The sequence below is a fragment of the Podarcis vaucheri genome (genome assembly GCF_965113315.1).
Source record: "Podarcis vaucheri genome assembly, chromosome: 5".
NCBI classification, from domain to species: Eukaryota; Metazoa; Chordata; class Lepidosauria; order Squamata; family Lacertidae; genus Podarcis; species Podarcis vaucheri.
In genome coordinates, this window is record NC_138763.1 from 68019896 (window position 1) to 68038572 (window position 18677).

General features: G+C 43.1%; 1 protein-coding gene across 3 annotated transcripts in view; it reads left to right on the top strand.

Annotated features, from left to right (window-relative positions):
• RNLS (renalase, FAD dependent amine oxidase) overlaps positions 1-15193 on the top strand; it is a 110895-nt gene extending 95702 nt beyond the window's left edge. For 2 of the 3 annotated variants that reach the window (XM_082222120.1, XM_082222121.1), the window contains exon 7: positions 14898-15193. In XM_082222120.1, the coding sequence (XP_082078246.1) occupies positions 14898-15050 (153 nt within the window). In that variant the 3' untranslated portion in view covers positions 15051-15193. Of the gene's footprint in view, positions 1-2476; positions 2649-14897 lie in introns of all 3 variants that reach the window. The other variant, XM_082222122.1, reaches the window with a different exon arrangement.
• The last annotated feature ends 3484 nt before the right edge of the window (positions 15194-18677 follow it).

Genomic DNA, 18677 nt, shown 5'->3' on the forward strand with positions numbered 1-18677 from the left:
CTTTTACACAGCTAATGGCGAATCCCCTGCAATCAGTGGCGTAGCGTGGGTTGTCAGCACCCGGAGCAAGGCAAGTAATTTGCGCCCCCTAACCCGTGGATTTGTGCCCCCTAATCCTAACCCCCATATGTTGCGCCCGGTGCGGCCGGCCCCCCCCCTGCACCCCCCACGCTACGCCACTGCCTGCAATCCAAGTCCTCCTCACTTGCTCAAATCTATTCTGCCTCAAAACAAGGAGCGGAAGGAAAAGGCTGCAAACTGTTAAATGGAAAAAACCCCAGGCACAGGGCAAATACCTTAAGTATACCTTTAAAGCAACAGTGCTCTTTCCCTCCCTCCTCCCCGCTCAGCTCGCCGAAAAGCTGCTTCTCCACACACCCCACGTGTGCTCCTTGTCCCTTGAGTTCTTTTCCTTCCCTCCCCACTTAAAACGTGGTTACAAAGCACGGATCCACATGGATCCTCAGGATTTTTGCACTGGGTCACCCCAAATTCACCATCAGATCACATAGCATTTCCATGACTACAGCCTGCACCAAAAAACACACACGCACCCACTGTTTCATGGGGCCGCAATGGTGCAAAAACGTGGTTACAAAGCATGGATCCACATGGATCCTCAGGATTTTTGCATTGGGCTACCCCAAACTCACTGTCAGATCACATGTCTGTGGCCACAGCATGAACCATAAAAATCATACATCCACTGTTTCGTTTAGAATATTTTTTCCTTGTTTTCCTCCTCTAAAAACTACGTGCGTGTTATGGTCAGATGCGTGTTATAGAGCGAAAAATACGGCATACCGTATTTTTCGCTCTATAAGACGCACCTAGTTTTTGGAGGAGGAAAACAAGAAAAAATATATTCTGAATCCCAGAACCCAGAACAGCAAGAGGGATCGCAGCAACACAAAGCCTCTTCAGGGTAGCGGGAGGAACGCTCCCGCTGCCCTGAAGAGGCTTTGTGCGGCTATCCCAGAAGCCCGAACAGCAAGAGAGATCACTGCGCAGCGATCCCTCTTGCTGTTCTGGCTTCTGGGATAGCCGCGCATCCTGCATTCGCCCCATAAGACACACACACATTTCCCCTTACTTTTTAGGAGGGGAAAAGTGCATCTTATAGAACGAAAAATATGGTATATTAAGCAACTGTAATGTGTGTATATACTGTATGTGTGTGCAGATAATTACCAGAGGATGCTGATAGTTACCAGTTGTAAAAATAAAGATGGACACATATCTGAAGTGTCTAATTCAGGCCAGGCTTTTCAAAATTCTTTTTTTCCCTTTTCAAATGAAATTTAGCAGCCTAACCACTTAGTGCAACTCAAAATGCTGTGTGTGTATGTGTATAGATATAGATATAGATATAGATATAGATATAGATATAGATATAGATATAGATATAGATATATAGTAAGCAGTTAGTTATGGTTCTTCCATGATGCCCCATAACCAAGATTTTCAACAGAGGACATCATATCGCACAAGTAATTTCACAAGATGTTACAGGACAGGACCAGACATGGAGATAGACCTGTTAACACTCACAGTAAGCTGTTTGCTATTAGGTATGTTCATCACACTGCCCCTGAACTAAGTTAAGAAACTATTTCGTTTGTTTGTTTGTTTTATAAAAAGTCCAATTTTTAAAGACAGTACCCTCAAGTAACCAGCAGAAGAATAAACAATACCAAAAAGCAAAGTAAACAACAATCAAACTGCAAGATAAAAACATCAAGGCCAGCAAATTAAACAGCAGCTAAAAAAAAAAAAAGACAGTGAGAGGATCTAGATACATTAAAAGCATGAAAGAACAGCATAATCTTTGCCTGGCACCCAAAATATAACTAAGGAAAGATCCCAGAAAGCATATCTAGGGACAGGATTCCATAATTTGGCACCACCACTAAAAGGACCCCCTTGCTTGCAAGCACCTCCCTGCCCCCAGAAGACTGAAGCGACTCTGAAGATAAGTTAACGTTGAAAGTGGTGGTCCTTTACACACCCTGACCTTAGGCTGCTCAGCTTTAAAAATCAAAACTCTGATGAACATGAAAAATAATTTCCCCTGGAAACAGTGGGTATCTTTGATAACTCCATTTGCTTGTTTTCTTATTTCTCTGCTTTGTTTTCATTTTGTACTGTGCCTTATAAGCCATTATTTAAATCGCCAATCGTCTTGTATGCATTGGTAGAAAGGGGCCATATAAACCTAGCCGCTGAATAGTCAGTCACCTTTCCATTTCTGCCATGGCTCTGGAGCCTATGTTTTCGAAATTAAAAGAAGAAAAGTAAATTAGAAGCCACACTTTTTGGCTGATGCACATGATTCATACCCATCTTGTAGCGTGGGTTATCCCTTGTTCTTAAATGTTGCAACCATGACACATGTGCAACAGCCTCTTAGGAGGTGAGCATAGCCTGCCCTGAAAGTTGAGTTTTATCACTCGCTCATCTCCCCACTTTCATCTAGCTGCAGAGTGATCTGGCTCTGGGACTCCCTTTCTGTCGAAGGAAGGGGCAATTGAGCTTCTGCCTCAGCAGCAGAAGGCTCAAATGCCACTCTTGCTCCAGAGTGGCAGGATGCAGCCTCTGAACCAGCAAGAGGCCGTCTGAGGACCAGAGGTTAAAAATACTACCATAAGGTAATCTGTTTTGATCATAATATAATAGCAGCAGCAGCAGGATTTCCAGAGTGGTTATCATTATGGCAGCTAGATTTAATTACAAAGATAAAAACACCAGGTTGTTAATTAGGTTTATTGTGGTTATTATAATTCATCACTCGTGCTGCTGTAATGCCCACAATGCCTGCACTGTAATAGCTGGTTGAAATTAGGGACATGGTATTTAATTCCTGGAGCCCAGAGAGAGGAAGAGAGATGCACAACTCTGAACAAGATTCATGGATCTTAGGGCTACCATGGGGCAAAAACAGAGGGCGCCACTGAGGCAGCCAGTGCTTAACAAGTGTGTGTCTCGTAAATGTATTTGCAATTATCTGTTTGCCACATTTCAACTTTTAGGTAGGCATCTAACGTTTCAATCCTATGCACCCTTACCCTAGGAGTGAGCTTCTCTAACAAACATCATCAGCGTCATCACTTTATTTGTACACCGCCTTTCCACACAAAAAAGATGTTGTGTTGTCCACAACAACAAGAACAACAATACATCACGTAATCAACAATTGTAGGAATAATTTCACACCAACAGCAATAATAAAACAGCAACTTACAAGGAACATAAGAGCATGCAAAAGACAACATTTCAGTACTATAAATGTAGCAAGATTGCACCATCTGTCCACATCAAAAATAATAAGGGAGCTTTGAACAGATCTTTCCTTGGACCTAGATATTCTCTAGCCACCACTAATATTATTAATAATAATAATAATAATAATAATAATAATAGTTTATTATTTATACCCTGCCCATCTGGCTGGGTTTCCCCAGGCACTCTGGGCGGCTTCCAACAAAACACTAAAATAGAATAACTTATTAAACATTAAAAGCTTCCCTAAACAGGGCTGCCTTCAGATGTCTTCTAAAAGTTTGGTAGTTATTTTTCTCTTTGACATCTGGTGGGAGGGCGTTCCACAGGGCGGGTGGCACTACCGAGAAGGCCCTCTGCCTGGTTCCCTGTAACTTGACTTCTCGCAGTGAGGGAACTGCCAGAAGGCCCTCGGTGCTGGACCTCAGTGTCCGGGCAGAACGATGGAGGTGGCCTTCTGTGTCCACTACAGGTTAGCCAAGAACCAAGCATAGGGTTGTGTGGCATGCTACTTTAGGGCTAGGCATATGGCTCAGGGCCAAAGTAAATGGGACATGAAATGAATCTTTGCATTTAACATTTATGCAAACCTTATAATGCACATAATGACCCACATGCCAGATAATGTCCTCTGCATGTGAAGTCATAAATCACCTAGTGTTTTGGAGAATAAAGTCAGTAATATGATGGTGGCACATAGCTCCACTTCTCCTTTACATTTGCAGGTGAGGCAGTGTATGTGCTTTACCATTTTCTTGCTTTGGTAATGGACTGCATGAGAGCCAATAAACTGAAGCTCAATACATATAAGAATGAGGCATTGTTAGTGAGTGGTTCCCTAGACTGAATGGCTGGGAGGTTGTCTGCTGTTGATGAGGTTACACTTCTTCTGAAGGAGCAGGTACATAGCTCGGGGGTACTTTGCTGTCACTTGAGGTTCACGTGGCCTCAGTGCCGTGGAGTTCCTTCCATTAGTTTGGCTGGTGGCCCAGCTGCACCCATATCAGGACAGGGACAGTCTAACTGCTGTTGTGTATGCTCTGGTAACTTCTAGGTTAGATTACAGCAATGTGCAGAATTTAGCGGCCAGGTTGCTCTCTGAGGCATGACGCTTTGAGCATATAATGCCAAGCTTGGCCCACCTGCACAGACTGCCAATTAGCTTCTGGGCCCATTTCAGACTGCTGGTTTTGACCTATAAAACCTTAAACAGCTCAGGACTGCAGTGCCTCAAGGACCGCAACATGAGAATGGGCCTTTTCTGCAGTGACTCCCCATTTGTGAAATTCTCTCCCGGGGAGTCTTGCATATCTTTAGGTGCCAGGCAAAACCATACCTCCTCTCCCAGGCCTTAAGATAATTAAACTGTGACCTTTTAATCTGGGGAGGGGGAGAGAGATACAGTGGAACCTTGGTTCTCAAATGGCTTAGTTGACGAACAAATCTGCTCCTGAACGCCGAAAACCCGGAAGTAAGTGTTCCGGTTTTTGAACGTTTTTCAGAAGCCGAATGTCCAACGCGGCTTGGTTTCTGAACATTTCGGAAGTCGAACGGACTTCCGGAACAGATTACATTTGAGAACCAAGGTACCACTCTATTGTTTTGGTTTGTTATTATGGTATGTATTTCTTCTGTTTTTATATTGTAAACCACCCTGTGATCTTCAAGTAAAAGGTGGTATAGAAATTTAATAAATAACAATGGTGGTGGTGGTGATGATGATGATGACGATGACAAAGAGGTCTTTGCCTGCCCCATTAATTCACACATCCTTATATATTAGATGTGGCTGATTCATAAGAAGCTTATTTGTCAGCCATAGATCTGTCCCCATAGATGGCATTAAGTGAATGTAATTGAAGAATGCATTCTCAGAAAGGAAGCTCCCTACAAGAACTTTGCTTAAGTGCTATACAGTGGTGCTCACTAATTACCTTACAGCCATTTTTGCTTTAACATTCCAATCAACTATTGACACAGCAGCAAAAGGAGAAAATGAAGGGTGGACGTGGTCCCCCCAACCCCCCGAGGCTTTCAAGCGGGATTTATTCTTTTTGTTAATTCAGTACAGCCATTATGCCCTTCATATGGGCCAAATACAATCCCAGGATTAAAATGCAGACATTACAATTATCCATGGAAGATGTGGGATTAGTCCTCCCAAACTTCTATTGATACTACTTAGCAGCACAGCTGCCGTGCTCTATCCCATGGTTTAATTATGATAAGACAACATTAGCATCAGCAATCAAGGATTCCTGAGCCAGAAAGTCTTTTCAGCCATCATGTTGCATTGTAGTAGGACTTGGGGGAGGGCGGGATAGCCTGAGCAATATGGCCATTTCATACTTTTTTTATAAGCAGCGCATTTGCTGTATCATTGAAATTATATGTTAAAGGAGCCCACATTCCTAAAGCAAAGAGGTAGCGCCATTTAAAAGCAGACCTGCCTCCCATTCCCAAGCGTCAAGACGCACGTTGGCTTGGTCTCTCCTGCTGAATCGGAAGGGCATCTCTGCCACAGGTATCGTACAGCTAAAACGACCCTATGGAAGGGGATTTTGAATTAGGAAGTATAGCACTGTCAGCTAATAATAATCCTACATGGGCATTTCTTCCCTGTGTGTGTATATATATGTGTGTGCATACTTGCATAGTTCCTGGATTACAGGAGGGTTTGACTAGATTACCCTCAGCATCTTATCCAACTCTACAATGCCATTATTCTATGTACACACTGACGAGAAGATCCAAAGTGGCCAAAGGACAGAAGACCTCTTTTAACTCTCTTCCCCTCCATAGGATAGGGTTCTCTTCTGTCCATTGTTTGAATCAAGAATTGTAGGTCCAGAGGCTTGTGTCTTGCCCAGTTGCTTCTGCACACCTGTTGTTCACTCCTGTTGCGCCCTGCTCCCTTTCAGGTGGCCCTCTTTTGCTTTGTCCGTTCTCCTCCCCATTACAGTCCAGGAACAGGTGAGCTAGGCTCCCTAGTTTTAACTGGCTTAGAGCGCTAGTTAAATTCTTAACAGCAGAGGGGCTGGATTTTCCAAGCCTGAGGCACATGAGGTTTATTATCTTGTAGACAATTATTTTTCTTACGAATGATCGGAGCTGTTGTTGCTCGGTACCATCAGTTTCTTACTAAGGTTGATGCTTTGTGCTGCCCTGTACCTAGTGGCATACAATAACACAAGGGAAGTAGAGCAGTAAACTTGACATTTGTAGTTCAGCTGCACTTCTAAACAAATCTTTGATCCGGAAGAAGCAAACCCAAACGAAACAACAACAGATTCCAGGGAAGAGTCAAGTGGGAAACTTTACTGGGAAGATTTGAAGGGGGGGTTGCATTCTTCTTCTCAAGTTGTTGTTTGTTATTTTTTAAATCCTTCTCATTTGTTTTGCTGTCTTTCACTTCTACAGTACATTCTTTGGTCTCACTGCCAGAGGGATGTACATCTTTTGATCTACCTAAAAGAACCTTTACTCTGAACCAAGCGTAGATCTATGTCCCATTCCCCACCATCACCACCAAAAACATTAATAATGTTCATTTCTACTGTGCATTAAAATGGGGTTTGGTTGTTCAGATGACTTTTGCTCCAGTTGTTGTCATTTCAGTTGCCACTCTATTCTATTTCATCTAGTTTCACATTTCACAACACTGACACTCTAAGGCAGCTAAACAGCATCACAACCAAATACAGTTATTTGAAACAGCAACAACAAAATCAAAAAAGCAGCAGACCCTTCCCGCTAAAAAGCTCAGTACCATAGACAGAAAGCAAAAGGCGCCTTGCAAACACACTGTTTGTCTCCGAGTTCCAAAGCCTTGAAGCCACCACAGTAAAGGCCCTGCCCAGGGCAATTCCCTCCCATACTTGAAGTGCAAGAAGGCCTCCAAGGAATATCTTGAAGAGTAGGTAGGTTTATAGTGGAGAAGATGGTCCTTTGAGTACTCTGAATGGCAGTCAAAGATTAATGAATTGGGTCCCTTTAAATTGGGCCCAGAAAATGAACTGGGAACCAGTAGAGTTCATCACAATTGACATACAGTACAGTCATACCGTGGATCCCAAATGCCCTGGAACTCAGACATTTTGGGTCCTGAACGTGATTGTTCCATTTTGCGAATGTTCGTTTGGAAGCCAAATGTCCAACAGGGCTTCCGCGGCTTCTGATTGGCTGCAGGAGCTTCCTGCAGCCAATCAGAAGCCATGATTTGGTTTTGAAAGCCAAACGGACTTCCGGAACAGATTCTGTTTGAATTCCAAGGTACGGCTGTATATTCTCTGTGGTCCATCCTGCCGTTTGGTGGCCACATTTAGTACTAATTGTTCACAAGAAGTCTTCAGAAGCAACCATACATCATAGTACAGGATTTGAGTAAAGCATGGCACTGATTAGCGTCTCTAAAGAGTGATAATTGCAAGTGAATCTTAATAATGTAAGCCACATAATAATGGAAGTATTAATGGACATTAGGTGTCCTGATAAATATAATACAATTTTCATAGCGTTTGAAATTTCTGGATGTTTTCCCATTGTTGGTCAATATTTCTGGCAAAATGAAAAGGAATAGAAAACTGGTCTGAAACAAAAAGAAACCGAATTCAACAGAGAAAATTGCAGAGTTCTTCAGTTAGAGGGAAGGAAATCAATTGTACAAGTATAGGATTTGGGGGGAATACCTGGCTGTGATGTCTGGATCAAAGTCCTGCACAGCATGAACATGAGTCAGCTGTGTGATGCAGCATCAATACAGGCTAATGCAGTTTTAGCCTGCAGTTAATAGAGCCATGGTTTCCAATATGTAAGAAGTAAAGGCACCACTTTATTCTACACAGTTCAGAGCTCATCTGGAAGCACTGTGCACAGTTCTGCCTTCACACTTTAAGAAGGATATAGACAAACCAGAACAGGTTCAGAGAAAGGCAACAAAGATGATTGAGAATCTGGAAAATAAGGCCTATGAGGAAAGCTTGAAAAAAATGAGCAATTTGGGTCTGGTGAAGTCTGAGGCAGATTGCAACAGCACTCAGATACCCAAAGATTCTCACACAGAAGACAGCAAAGATTTGTTCTCTGCTGCCCCAGAAGATAGAAATAAAACTATTGGGCTTAAATTGATATAGGTGGGTGGATTTCAGCTGGAGAAACGTCTTAGTAAGAACAAGGCTATAGTCGAACCAGTTATCTAAGGGAGAGATGGAGGTCTTTAAGCAGAGTCTAGTCAAATCATCTAGCTATGGGTTTCTTGTACCAAGGAAGGGGTTGCACTAGATGCCTACAAGGCTCCACTGAGTTCGTTCATTCTTTTCCTTTCCTTCCTTCCCCTTGTTGTATTCATTCCTGGATACAACTGCCATTGCACTGGGGCATGCCCTGCCCCTGCCCTCCTTTCCGTGACAATGTGGAGCTGCGAAAGCTGATCCCAGAAGCGTGCGCCTGGATTCCTGCTGCACGTATGTTCTCTGCAGACAGATTGCTCCTAGGCACTGCCATAGATGCCGTGCCCCTTCGCATGTCCCTTGAGCAGCTGCAGCTTTGAAAACTGCAGTCTGGCACTGCGTTACAGAGTTCGGGAAAGAGAAATTCTCTCTCTCCCTCTCTCCCATTAACTCCTCCCACACACATACACCGTCAGCCTGAACAGGCAGGCTTACGGATCCATAACGATAGCCGTGGTAGCAGATGTCACAGTAGTGCTCTGCATGACTCATCTACTGTACTCTGCGCTCTCCAGAGAGTCCTGCTTTTTTATATGGGCTCGTTTGCGAAAGGTGGAAATCAGGCAGGCCAAACAGGCCACCACGAGCTGTCAAGTCTCGAACTGCTTACTAAAAGCACATCCCTTCCATTATTAAAGAAAGCTCAGCAGCCCACATATGACAGCTGGCTTGCAATGGCTGGAGACAGTTCTTTCCTCTCCCCCCCCCCACTGCCTTTTAAACAAAAAAAAAAGGCCACTGGGCATGCTAAATGTTAAAGGGAGCTGATACACATGGGGAGGAGAAACTTTGCTGGGTTTACTGCACAGTTGGTTCTTGGCTGCAGATCCTTAACCACAGTGGTAGAATGTGTAGGGGGAATGTCCATTGACTGTGCTGGGAAGGATGGTGCAGGAGGCGAGGAGAGAAAGACAGAGAGAGATTCAAAAGTCCTCTTTCCCATAGGAATGTGTCTGGCCCCTGATAACAGGATGTTGGATTAGATGAGCCTGGCAGGCTCTTCTTAGGCCATGGCTTAATTTGGTCACATCACTTTCCTGTTGGCCCCTGCTCCACTTTGTTTTCACACCCTATCTTCCCCTTTTCCTCCTTGTACTAAATAATTCCTTTCCCCTTCTTTCTCTCATCCTGCAGGCTCAGCTATTTGTTCTCTGTAATGGGTCAGTTGGGAATTTCCAAGGGGCTGCTCCCCCCACCCCCAGAATGGAAGAAAAAAAAGAATTAAATTGGACAAAAGTATCTAAAAACAAAATCCAATGTTAAATTTAGCAAGTTCAAGGCACTGTATACTTAGATGGTTTTTAAACTATGCTCATGGAGCAGCAGGGTAAGAGAAGCTCAGCCTTCTCTCACTGTATTTTCAGTTTCATGGCTCCTCCAGACAGTCTGTTGAGCATCCTGATTTGCTTGCACTAAGCTTACAAGGAAGTTGGATTGTGCCCAGTCTCTGCCTGGATACAACAATGAGCATTCTGATATGCTTTCAGGGCATTTGTACTTCTGGTTAAACATTCATTCATTCCACGCTTTTCAATGCATTTCCCCCATCACCTTCCTAACTGCAAAAAGCCTGCTTATTTTTTTAAGAGTGTATTTGTTGTGCTAGGATGGCGGAGTGCTTTAACCCACTTCAGCTATGCAAGGCTCAATTTCCCAGTATGCACTTCAGCCCTTGACAGCTTGGAAGTTCCCTCGGTCAAATATCATGGTGAGCCCTGACACCCCCACCTTTCTCCAGAGGAAAGAAAAGGGCCTGGGTTCTGTCTGTTCTCAAACTCCATAAACATTCAGCACACACACACACACACACACACACACACACACCAGTGGATGTCGCAATTGGTGTCAATAGCCAAGCATGCTACTTGGCATGAAGTGCATGTAATGTAAAGCCCTGGCTTTACATGGCTTTGTCGGTGGTGAGGATGGGTATTGGGCTTGATGTTACATGCATAAAGGAAAATGAAAATGCAGGCCACTCTAAATTATTCATTGATCTCAGTTAACATGATGCACAATCCCTTCTCTTAGTCTTGCCAGAAGATGTACATTTCAGTCAATATTACAAGCGTATCTCTGATTCAATAAATATTAGACAGCAACATTCATAAATATTGGCATCCATCGCAGTGAAAAGCTTAACCAGGAAGAGCATAAAATTGGACCTTTTTCAGCCATGTTGATTGCTTTGTCGTCACATGCAGCCATTAGCATCACCCACGTTATTCATTCCCTTGAGATTTTCAGCAGACTTCAGCAAAAGCCACTTGGGATGTTTCAGTTCACATATCTTGTCAATTTTTATGATACAAAGGCTGATGCTCTTTGTTAACAACTGCCTTCTAAATAAAAGTTTTGCAAAAGTTGGTGTTGCAACGCTTGGTAATAAACATGTATAAGATAAAGCAATAAATGAGTAAAATAAAACTGATTAAGGAGGAATGTCTCCATCAGTCAGGCTGAGCATTATGTTCCTGTGAATGTCTTTAGTTGTTAATTTGAATACGAAACAAGAATGCTGAGGTTTAAAACTTGGTGTTGGATTTGCTTTAAGAGTTGTTAGTAATGTTTTGCCTGCCTTACTTCAGTTCTTTTTTACAATGTATTTTATTGATGCTTTCTCATATTGTATTTACATTGTGGCTGTTAGCCGTCTTGAGCACCATTTGGTGGAAAACTGGGTACGGATTTTAACACATGAAATAAATAAAATATGCCTTTTATCTGCAAGCTAAATTCAGTTCAGAGTTGAAAAGGGTTAAAGGTTAAAAATTGTTAGTGCTGCCGGAGCAAAAGTCAAATGGCCCCTCTCGGCAGAATATGGAAGTGGGCCACCAAATGCAGTAGAGCAAGCAGCTAACTACATTTTGAGAAGGATGTAGAGTAATACACATTAACATTGGGGGTGAGGGCTGCTATTAGGCTATTAAGTCCAGTGCTTTTGTTCAGTCAGAACTCACTGGACGTCAGTTCCAGCACCTCTCAGGTGGGTGCCATTGCCATTCTAAGAGAACGAGGGAGGTGTTCATGGTGAATTCCAGCACCTCTTTTTCTATATAAAAAAATAGTACTGATTAAGTCTAACATTAACTAGGCATATTTGTAAGCATTACCAATGCCATTTTTTATTTTATTTTTTACAATAATTGTCAAACAAGGAATGCAAACCTACAGAAGCAAGCAGCCCAGTGCACAGACATTGTCTAGTAATATAGACTGCTACATGACCAATGCAGGATTTCTAAAAGCAGACTTTACAGGCTTGCGGGAGTTAATAATAATAATAATAATAATAATAATAATAATAATAATAATAATAAATTCTGCTTGTTGTTAGAAGGATTCAGCCATCTCAAGGCTGGGTGAACTTCCCTATGAGTTATATATATGGAAACAAGGCAGCATAGGAAGATATCTTGTACTGAAGCAGACCCTTCCTCCATATGGCTCAGTGCTGTCCATAATGCCTGGCAGGAGCTCTCCATGGTGTCAGGCTGGGGGTTAAACCTGGGACCTTCTATATAAAGCAGATGCTTTACCAGGACTTGCCGATCAGAAGGTCGGTGGTTCGAATCCCGATGACGGGGTGAGCTCCCGTTGCTTGGTCCCTGCTCCTGCCAACCTAGCAGTTCGAAAGCACGTCAGAGTGCAAGTAGATAAATAGGTACCACTCCGGCGGGAAGGTAAACGGCGTTTCCGTGTGCTGCTCTGGTTCGCCAGAAGCGGCTTAGTCATGCTGGCCACATGACCCGGAAGCTGTCTGTGGACAAACGCCAGCTCCCTCAGCCAATAAAGCGAGATGAGCGCCGCAACCCCAGAGTCAGTCACGACTGGACCTAATGGTCAGGGGTCCCTTTACCTTTACCTTATGGAAGAGGCGGCAAATGCAGAAGTATCAGGTGAGTAGGCAAGAAGGTAAACATGGGGGTCAAAGGAGGGAGGCAGTAGGTAGCCTAGGAAAAGGCATATGGTAGAAGTGATAGCCAAATGGAGAAGGGATGGGGATGAACAGGGCGGATGAGGCAAGATGTGCAGGAAAAGGCAGGAAGCAGGAGAAGGCTAAGAGTGCAGGAGGACAGAAAGCAAGGCCAGGAGGAAGGAAGAAGGGGCTGGCATTAGCTTGCTGACTCAGCTGTGGCTCATCTTTATAGCCATACGGCCATATGGCAGGCATCGCTTTAATTCAAGATAAAGTATTTCCGTATCACTTCTTTCATCTGAGTCAGAGGTTTCGATAAGCAGTCGTTGCTGTTTTGCCCTGTTGACATTAATCTGTGGATGTGTCCCTTTTATAAAGCCCAGGCAAATTCCATATCTGTAAACATATAAACAGCTATTTCCATTTGCATCAGCAGTAATCACAGTCTATGTTCCTTTTTATTTATATTGTACTCTCTTTCTGTAAACAGGTCTATTGATGCTAAAAGGAATCTATTCCACTCCTCTCCTAACAAAGTCAAGGGGGGTGGGGGACCACGCATGCAGTGTTTACTTTGCTCAGAGAAATGTAATGCCGTTTCTCACTGTTTAGAGAATTCCTTGACCATTAGCAAGTTTTAATGTACTGGATTTAATGTACTGGATTCGGACCACTGCTGTACTGGATTTAATGTACTGGATTCGGACCACTGCTTCTGTGCTCTCTTCAAATTGAGAGGTGTTTTTGTTTTGATTTTTCATTTTAATAATGCTGAATATATGCAAACCATGGCTCCAGCCAAATCCCAAATCCTGAACTGATTCTGGTTGATCCAGGATTTGGCCAGAGTGGGTTGAGGCAGCCCCAGGTCTCCCAGATCAATCTGTGCTTGTTTAAAGAGTCGGTCAGGAGGTGAGGTGAGGAAGGAATAGAAGGAAACACATGCCCACTGCCTCCTTCTCCCTCCCCCACCTACCCACCCAATGTTCAATTGTGGTTTTAAGCCCTAATTAAAAACTCTGCAAGCCCCTAATCCATTTCGGGCCCTGGATCAAGGTCAGGAACAGATTAGGGCCACTCAAAAGGGCCAAATGAGGCCCTGAATCAGATTAGGGGTATTCACAGCCATAATGCAAACCTGCACACTGATAACATGGCTTGTGGGCAGAGGCTTAGGCATGCTCTGTCCAGAGACACCTACATGGATGCCTTTTTTATCATCTTTTTGGAGCCAGCTGAAAAGCTTTTTATTTACCCAGACTTGCAAATTATACTTAAAATCCAGACTCTTAACTTGATTCATTCGCTCTCAGTTGTAAGGAGGTTTTTGCTACCGCTTATTCTTGTGGTTGCTTTTAATTGCTATATCTTGTCTTTTTAACACTGTTTTGTTACAAGTCAAACAAGGGATATTTTTGGTGGGTAGCTATATTAAATGATGATGGTGTTGTTGTAGTACTAGCTGTTGTAAGAAATCTCTTAACTGGAGCCGTAACCTATATAAGACATGGGGATTCAATCTTTCCAAGTTTAAATCTATTTATTTATCTCTCTAGTCATGCATCCATTTATTTACATTTATATCCCACCTTTGTTCCAACCTGAAACTCAAGGCAGCATTGATTGATTTTCCCATGGGACTCCCATGCAGAATCTTTTTGCACCCTGACCTGCTTAACTCTGGCAATCATGGGTGCTGTATCATGCAGCTTCAGACTGTGCTGAAATTGGTGGGCATAGAAGCCAACTCCTAGGAGCTGAGGTCCCTTCGTCCCCACCCCATAAAATATTTGAAGGGGCCACTCTCCCCAAAAGTTGAAGGGAATTCCCATTCAAATAGTATGCCATGTATTTTGATTGAATATGCAGGGTGGAACTTACCTCCCCCCCCCAATATTTTATTCAAGTTGGCAACCCATGTTGGTGGGTGCAGGTGAGGCACACCAAACCAACTTGGCTTGGCAGGTGCCAGTGCAGTTGGCTCACGTGTGCGGCAGCAAGCCATGTGCAAGAGAGGAGAATGAAAGACCTCCTTCAATTTCCCCATGAGATCCAGCGAGGAAGGTAAATTTACGAGTGAGTGGAAATGGCTTTGGAACCAGAAAAAGCAGGCTTCGGTACTTTGTATTTTCTTTGAGACAAGTATTGTGTGCTGCTAAGATTCGTATTGCCGATGTTCCAAAACTCAACAACATCAGTAGTGCAAATGTATTTTAGGCAGATGGCCTTCATGAATTTTATAGAGGTTTCAGTTCCTTTTCCCTTCTCATGTCATAAAGCATTTTACCATAGAATGAAAGAGCACTAAGCATGTTTGTTGTGATAGGTGTCAATTATTATTAAAGCGAAGGGACTGTTTCTTCCAATTAACACACGTCTTTCCTTGAGATATGAGTTACTCATATGTCATGCAATATAATGAATAGCTATTTATTTTTCTAATCCCCTCTGTGTTTTGTTTTTTATTCCAGGTTACCAAAGCTTTCCCTGGCAGTCCAGGACAAATAACTCTCCATACAAAACCGTTTCTTGTCTGTGGAGGTGATGGATTTATTCATTCCAACTTTGATGGGTGCATAGATTCAGCAATTAGTATTGTGCAGGCTTTGAAGTCCAGTTTGTAGGATTTTTCATCATTTGTTTGTTTGTTTCCTGTCCCACCCCCATGCCATCTTATTTCTATGACAAATTATACAATATACTAAAGCTTGATATATTTGACCTTCTTGACCTCTATTTTAAGGAAATAAATCATGAGAAGTCTTCAGACGTTTCACAGATTTATTGCAATAGTTGGAAATGTTGCTTATTTATTTGCTCTGCCTTGAAGACACTCACTGTGATAACTTTTCTGGCTTCACAGAGTGTCAGACATACATCAAAATGGTTGTATGCCTTCTGTCTTCACCCAAATTCCCCAGCTCTGGGCAAAACATTTCCACCAGTTTTAGATGGGTAAGGGGGAAGAAACCTTAGACTACCTCCTGAATTATTATAGGGACCAACCACCAAAGAACAGCAAGCCAGTGTGGTAAATGGGTAGTTGTGTCAGTCTAACTGGGATCAGTCACCTGTATTCACCAGTTTTAGCATCTTATGAAGTCACATGACGCAACCACCATGCTGGATGCAGTGAGGGCCTAGATGGGAGGCCACCTGGAAGACATTAGATTGAGTTCCACAATGGAACAAAGTTGGGATATACAAGCCATGGTGGTGTGGCTTTCCTGCCCATGTTCACACGCTAAAACGGTATTGCAAAATGTTCAAGTTGCCAAATCCTGGGGAAGCCAATATCATGACACAGCTTCTGTTTCAAAACATGCTTTGGATGTTTCTCTGTTGCACAGAAATGACACAAACCAGTTCTCTATGCAGTGATGTCAATGCAAAATGGGAAGGTGGTGTGGTGACAGAACAGGAAGTGCAGGGGAACTGATGAAACCTTTTCCTGTGCAGCAAGGTAGCATCCAAAGTCTCTCATAGTACCTCATGGCCTTGCACTTTTTTACAGAACCGTTTTACCATGTGAATGCAAAGGAACGTCACCTCATGGTGATTATTCCACCTTTTAAAATGGCCACCTAAAATCACTTTTGCCAAACAAAGGCCTTCTGAGAGAATTTAAAGCCCCTTTAAAGCCCTATACGGCCTAGGACCCTCGTACCTACGGGACCGCCTCTCCTGGTATGTCCCACAGAGAAATTTACGGTCTGCAAATAAAAACACCCTAAAGATCCCAGGCCTCAGAGAGGTTAGGCTGGCCTCAACTAGAGCCAGGGCCTTCTCGGCCGCGGCTCCAAGCTGGTGGAACGCTCTGTCACAAGAGACTAGAGCCCTGCAGGACCTGGCATCCTTCCGCAGGGCCTGCAAGACAGAGCTGTTCCACCAGGCCTTTTGTCAGGGCGCAGCCTGACCCCCTCCTCTGGCAATCTGCACAAAAATTTGCTTGATGGTTGCCATTAATTTGATTTTAATTTGATTTAATTAATGTTATAATGAATGTTTTAGAATGTTGAACTATTTTTATTGTTGTTAGCCGCCCTGAGCCCGGCTTCGGCTGGGGAGGGCGGGATATAAATAAAATTTATTATTATTATTATTATTATTATTAATTGTGGAATTGCATGGTTTCACTGAAGAGCATATATCAAGTATTTTGTGGCTTCAGTTTTCATTGCAAACTTCACTAATTATTTCCCTCAACATATTGCTTGCTGAAATATAGTTTGAGAATCACTGAACGAGATAATAATAATGTGTCCTAAAACAATTAACAGTTTGTGATTTTTAAAAAGGCATTACCCTGACTTATTTACCACTGTTCTTTGTCGTAAGCAGGCAGTGGCTTTGTGTGCACAGTATCTAAGGAATCTACTAGAATGGCAGAGCTATTCAGGCGGCAATTCTATACCCATTTACCTGGGACTGAGTCCATTAAACTTAGTGGGACTTACTCAATCATAGACATGTAGAGGAGAGCACTGTTACCCCATTACCTCTTTGATAGTGAATGAAAATGCTTTGCTTTTTCTTATCCTGTATGTTGTCTGGCCAACAAACAATCTGACCGTGCACAATAAGGAAAGAATTAAGAGGATTTGAAAGAAACTTAAGTCGATTTATGTTTCTTCCAGCAATCACATTTTACTCAAATTGTTATCTTGAAGTGTCCGCTAACATATACTCGCTTGCATTTGGGCTGCTGCAACTTTCAGTGTAGCAGACAAAAACAAAACCGGGAGACAATTGCAATAGCTCAGTTGTTTGCTAGATGAGTCTGTGATTCTTAAACTGTTGCACAGTCCACAGCAACTTGGAGGTTGCCTCTAAGATCACAATGGAAATAGAGGGAAATGCTGAAAAGCTTGCAGGTTGTTTGAAATATGGTATCTGCCTGTATGGTGAAAAAAAACAATTAGTTTTGTTGCTGATGGTGTTGAAAATGTGAAGTTGAAAAGCAGCTTGACTCTTCTGCAGCACAAGTGGCTACAACAGAAACCTCAACAAAACTTCAGGCCATGTGCCTGTTTCTCCTCGGTAATCTGACTGGTGAGGTAGGGTAGGAAGAACACAGTTCCTTGCGTCCAGTGTGTTGTGAGGAAAAAATGGCAGCCATGATAGCTGCCTCTTCCACACACTGTGTTCAGAAGGGAGGTGAAGGATTCCCACTGTGACTGACACATAACACACAATCTTGACAACAAACCTTGAAAAAATTGTCCTCCAAATTTATCGCTAGTGAACAGAAATTCAGAATTTGGAGACCATTTGAGTTTGGCCCCATTAAGCACTTCTATCGCCCTTCCCAGAAACACTTATGAGTGTGTCTTTTATTGAGAACACGTCAACCCATTTCCTTAAAAAAAAAACAACTTTAGGAAATTGACAGAAGCTAATCATTTTTATTTTTATTTTTAAGCATATGTGTGTTCAGCTGGGAAATGGGGTTAGTAGCTGCGTGATATAATGCATGTTGGCTAGTAAGCACAGCCTTTGCCGAAATAAAACTTTACGATGCTGTGTTGGAAAAGCTTAATTAACAAACTGTCAGCCCACATGTCCTGTTCAGGAGCTGAGGATGACAAATGATCACAAGTGAGCAGTAATTTTTTTCCACCTTGAATGTTTTCTGCAAGCAGGAAATTACCTTGCCAAAAAAAGAAGGGGGGTTGTAGAGAAGCTATTTTAACATTGTTAAAATCCTTTGAAAAATAAATGTGTTGTTGAGACCAGCATTGACATTTTGATCAGAGAATTTGGGGGCGGGGGGTGATCCTCACAGTGAAAGGAAAATTAATCTACTCATCTGCATTTACATGAAGATATTACATGTGGAGTGGAGCTGTTAGAGAACAACACATCACTCAAATTTTGAGAGGTCTGTGTTGGCTGCCAGTGACCTATCAGGTCCCCTTTCAGGCATTGGTACTAGTGTAAAGGTAAAGGGACCCCTGACCATTAGGTCCAGTCGTGGCAGACTCTGGGGTAGCGGCGCTCATCTCGCTTTATTGGCCGAGGGAGCCGGCGTATAGCTCCCAGGTCATGTGGCCAGCATGACTAAGTTGCTTCTGGCAAACCAGAGCAGCACACGGAAACGCTGTTTACCTTCCCGCCGGAGCGGTACCTACTTATTTACTTGCACTTTGACGCGCTTTCGAACTGCTAGGTTGGCAGGAGCAGGTCATGGGGATTTGAACCGCTGACCTTCTGATCGGCAAGTCCTAGGCTCTGGTTTAACCCACAGCACC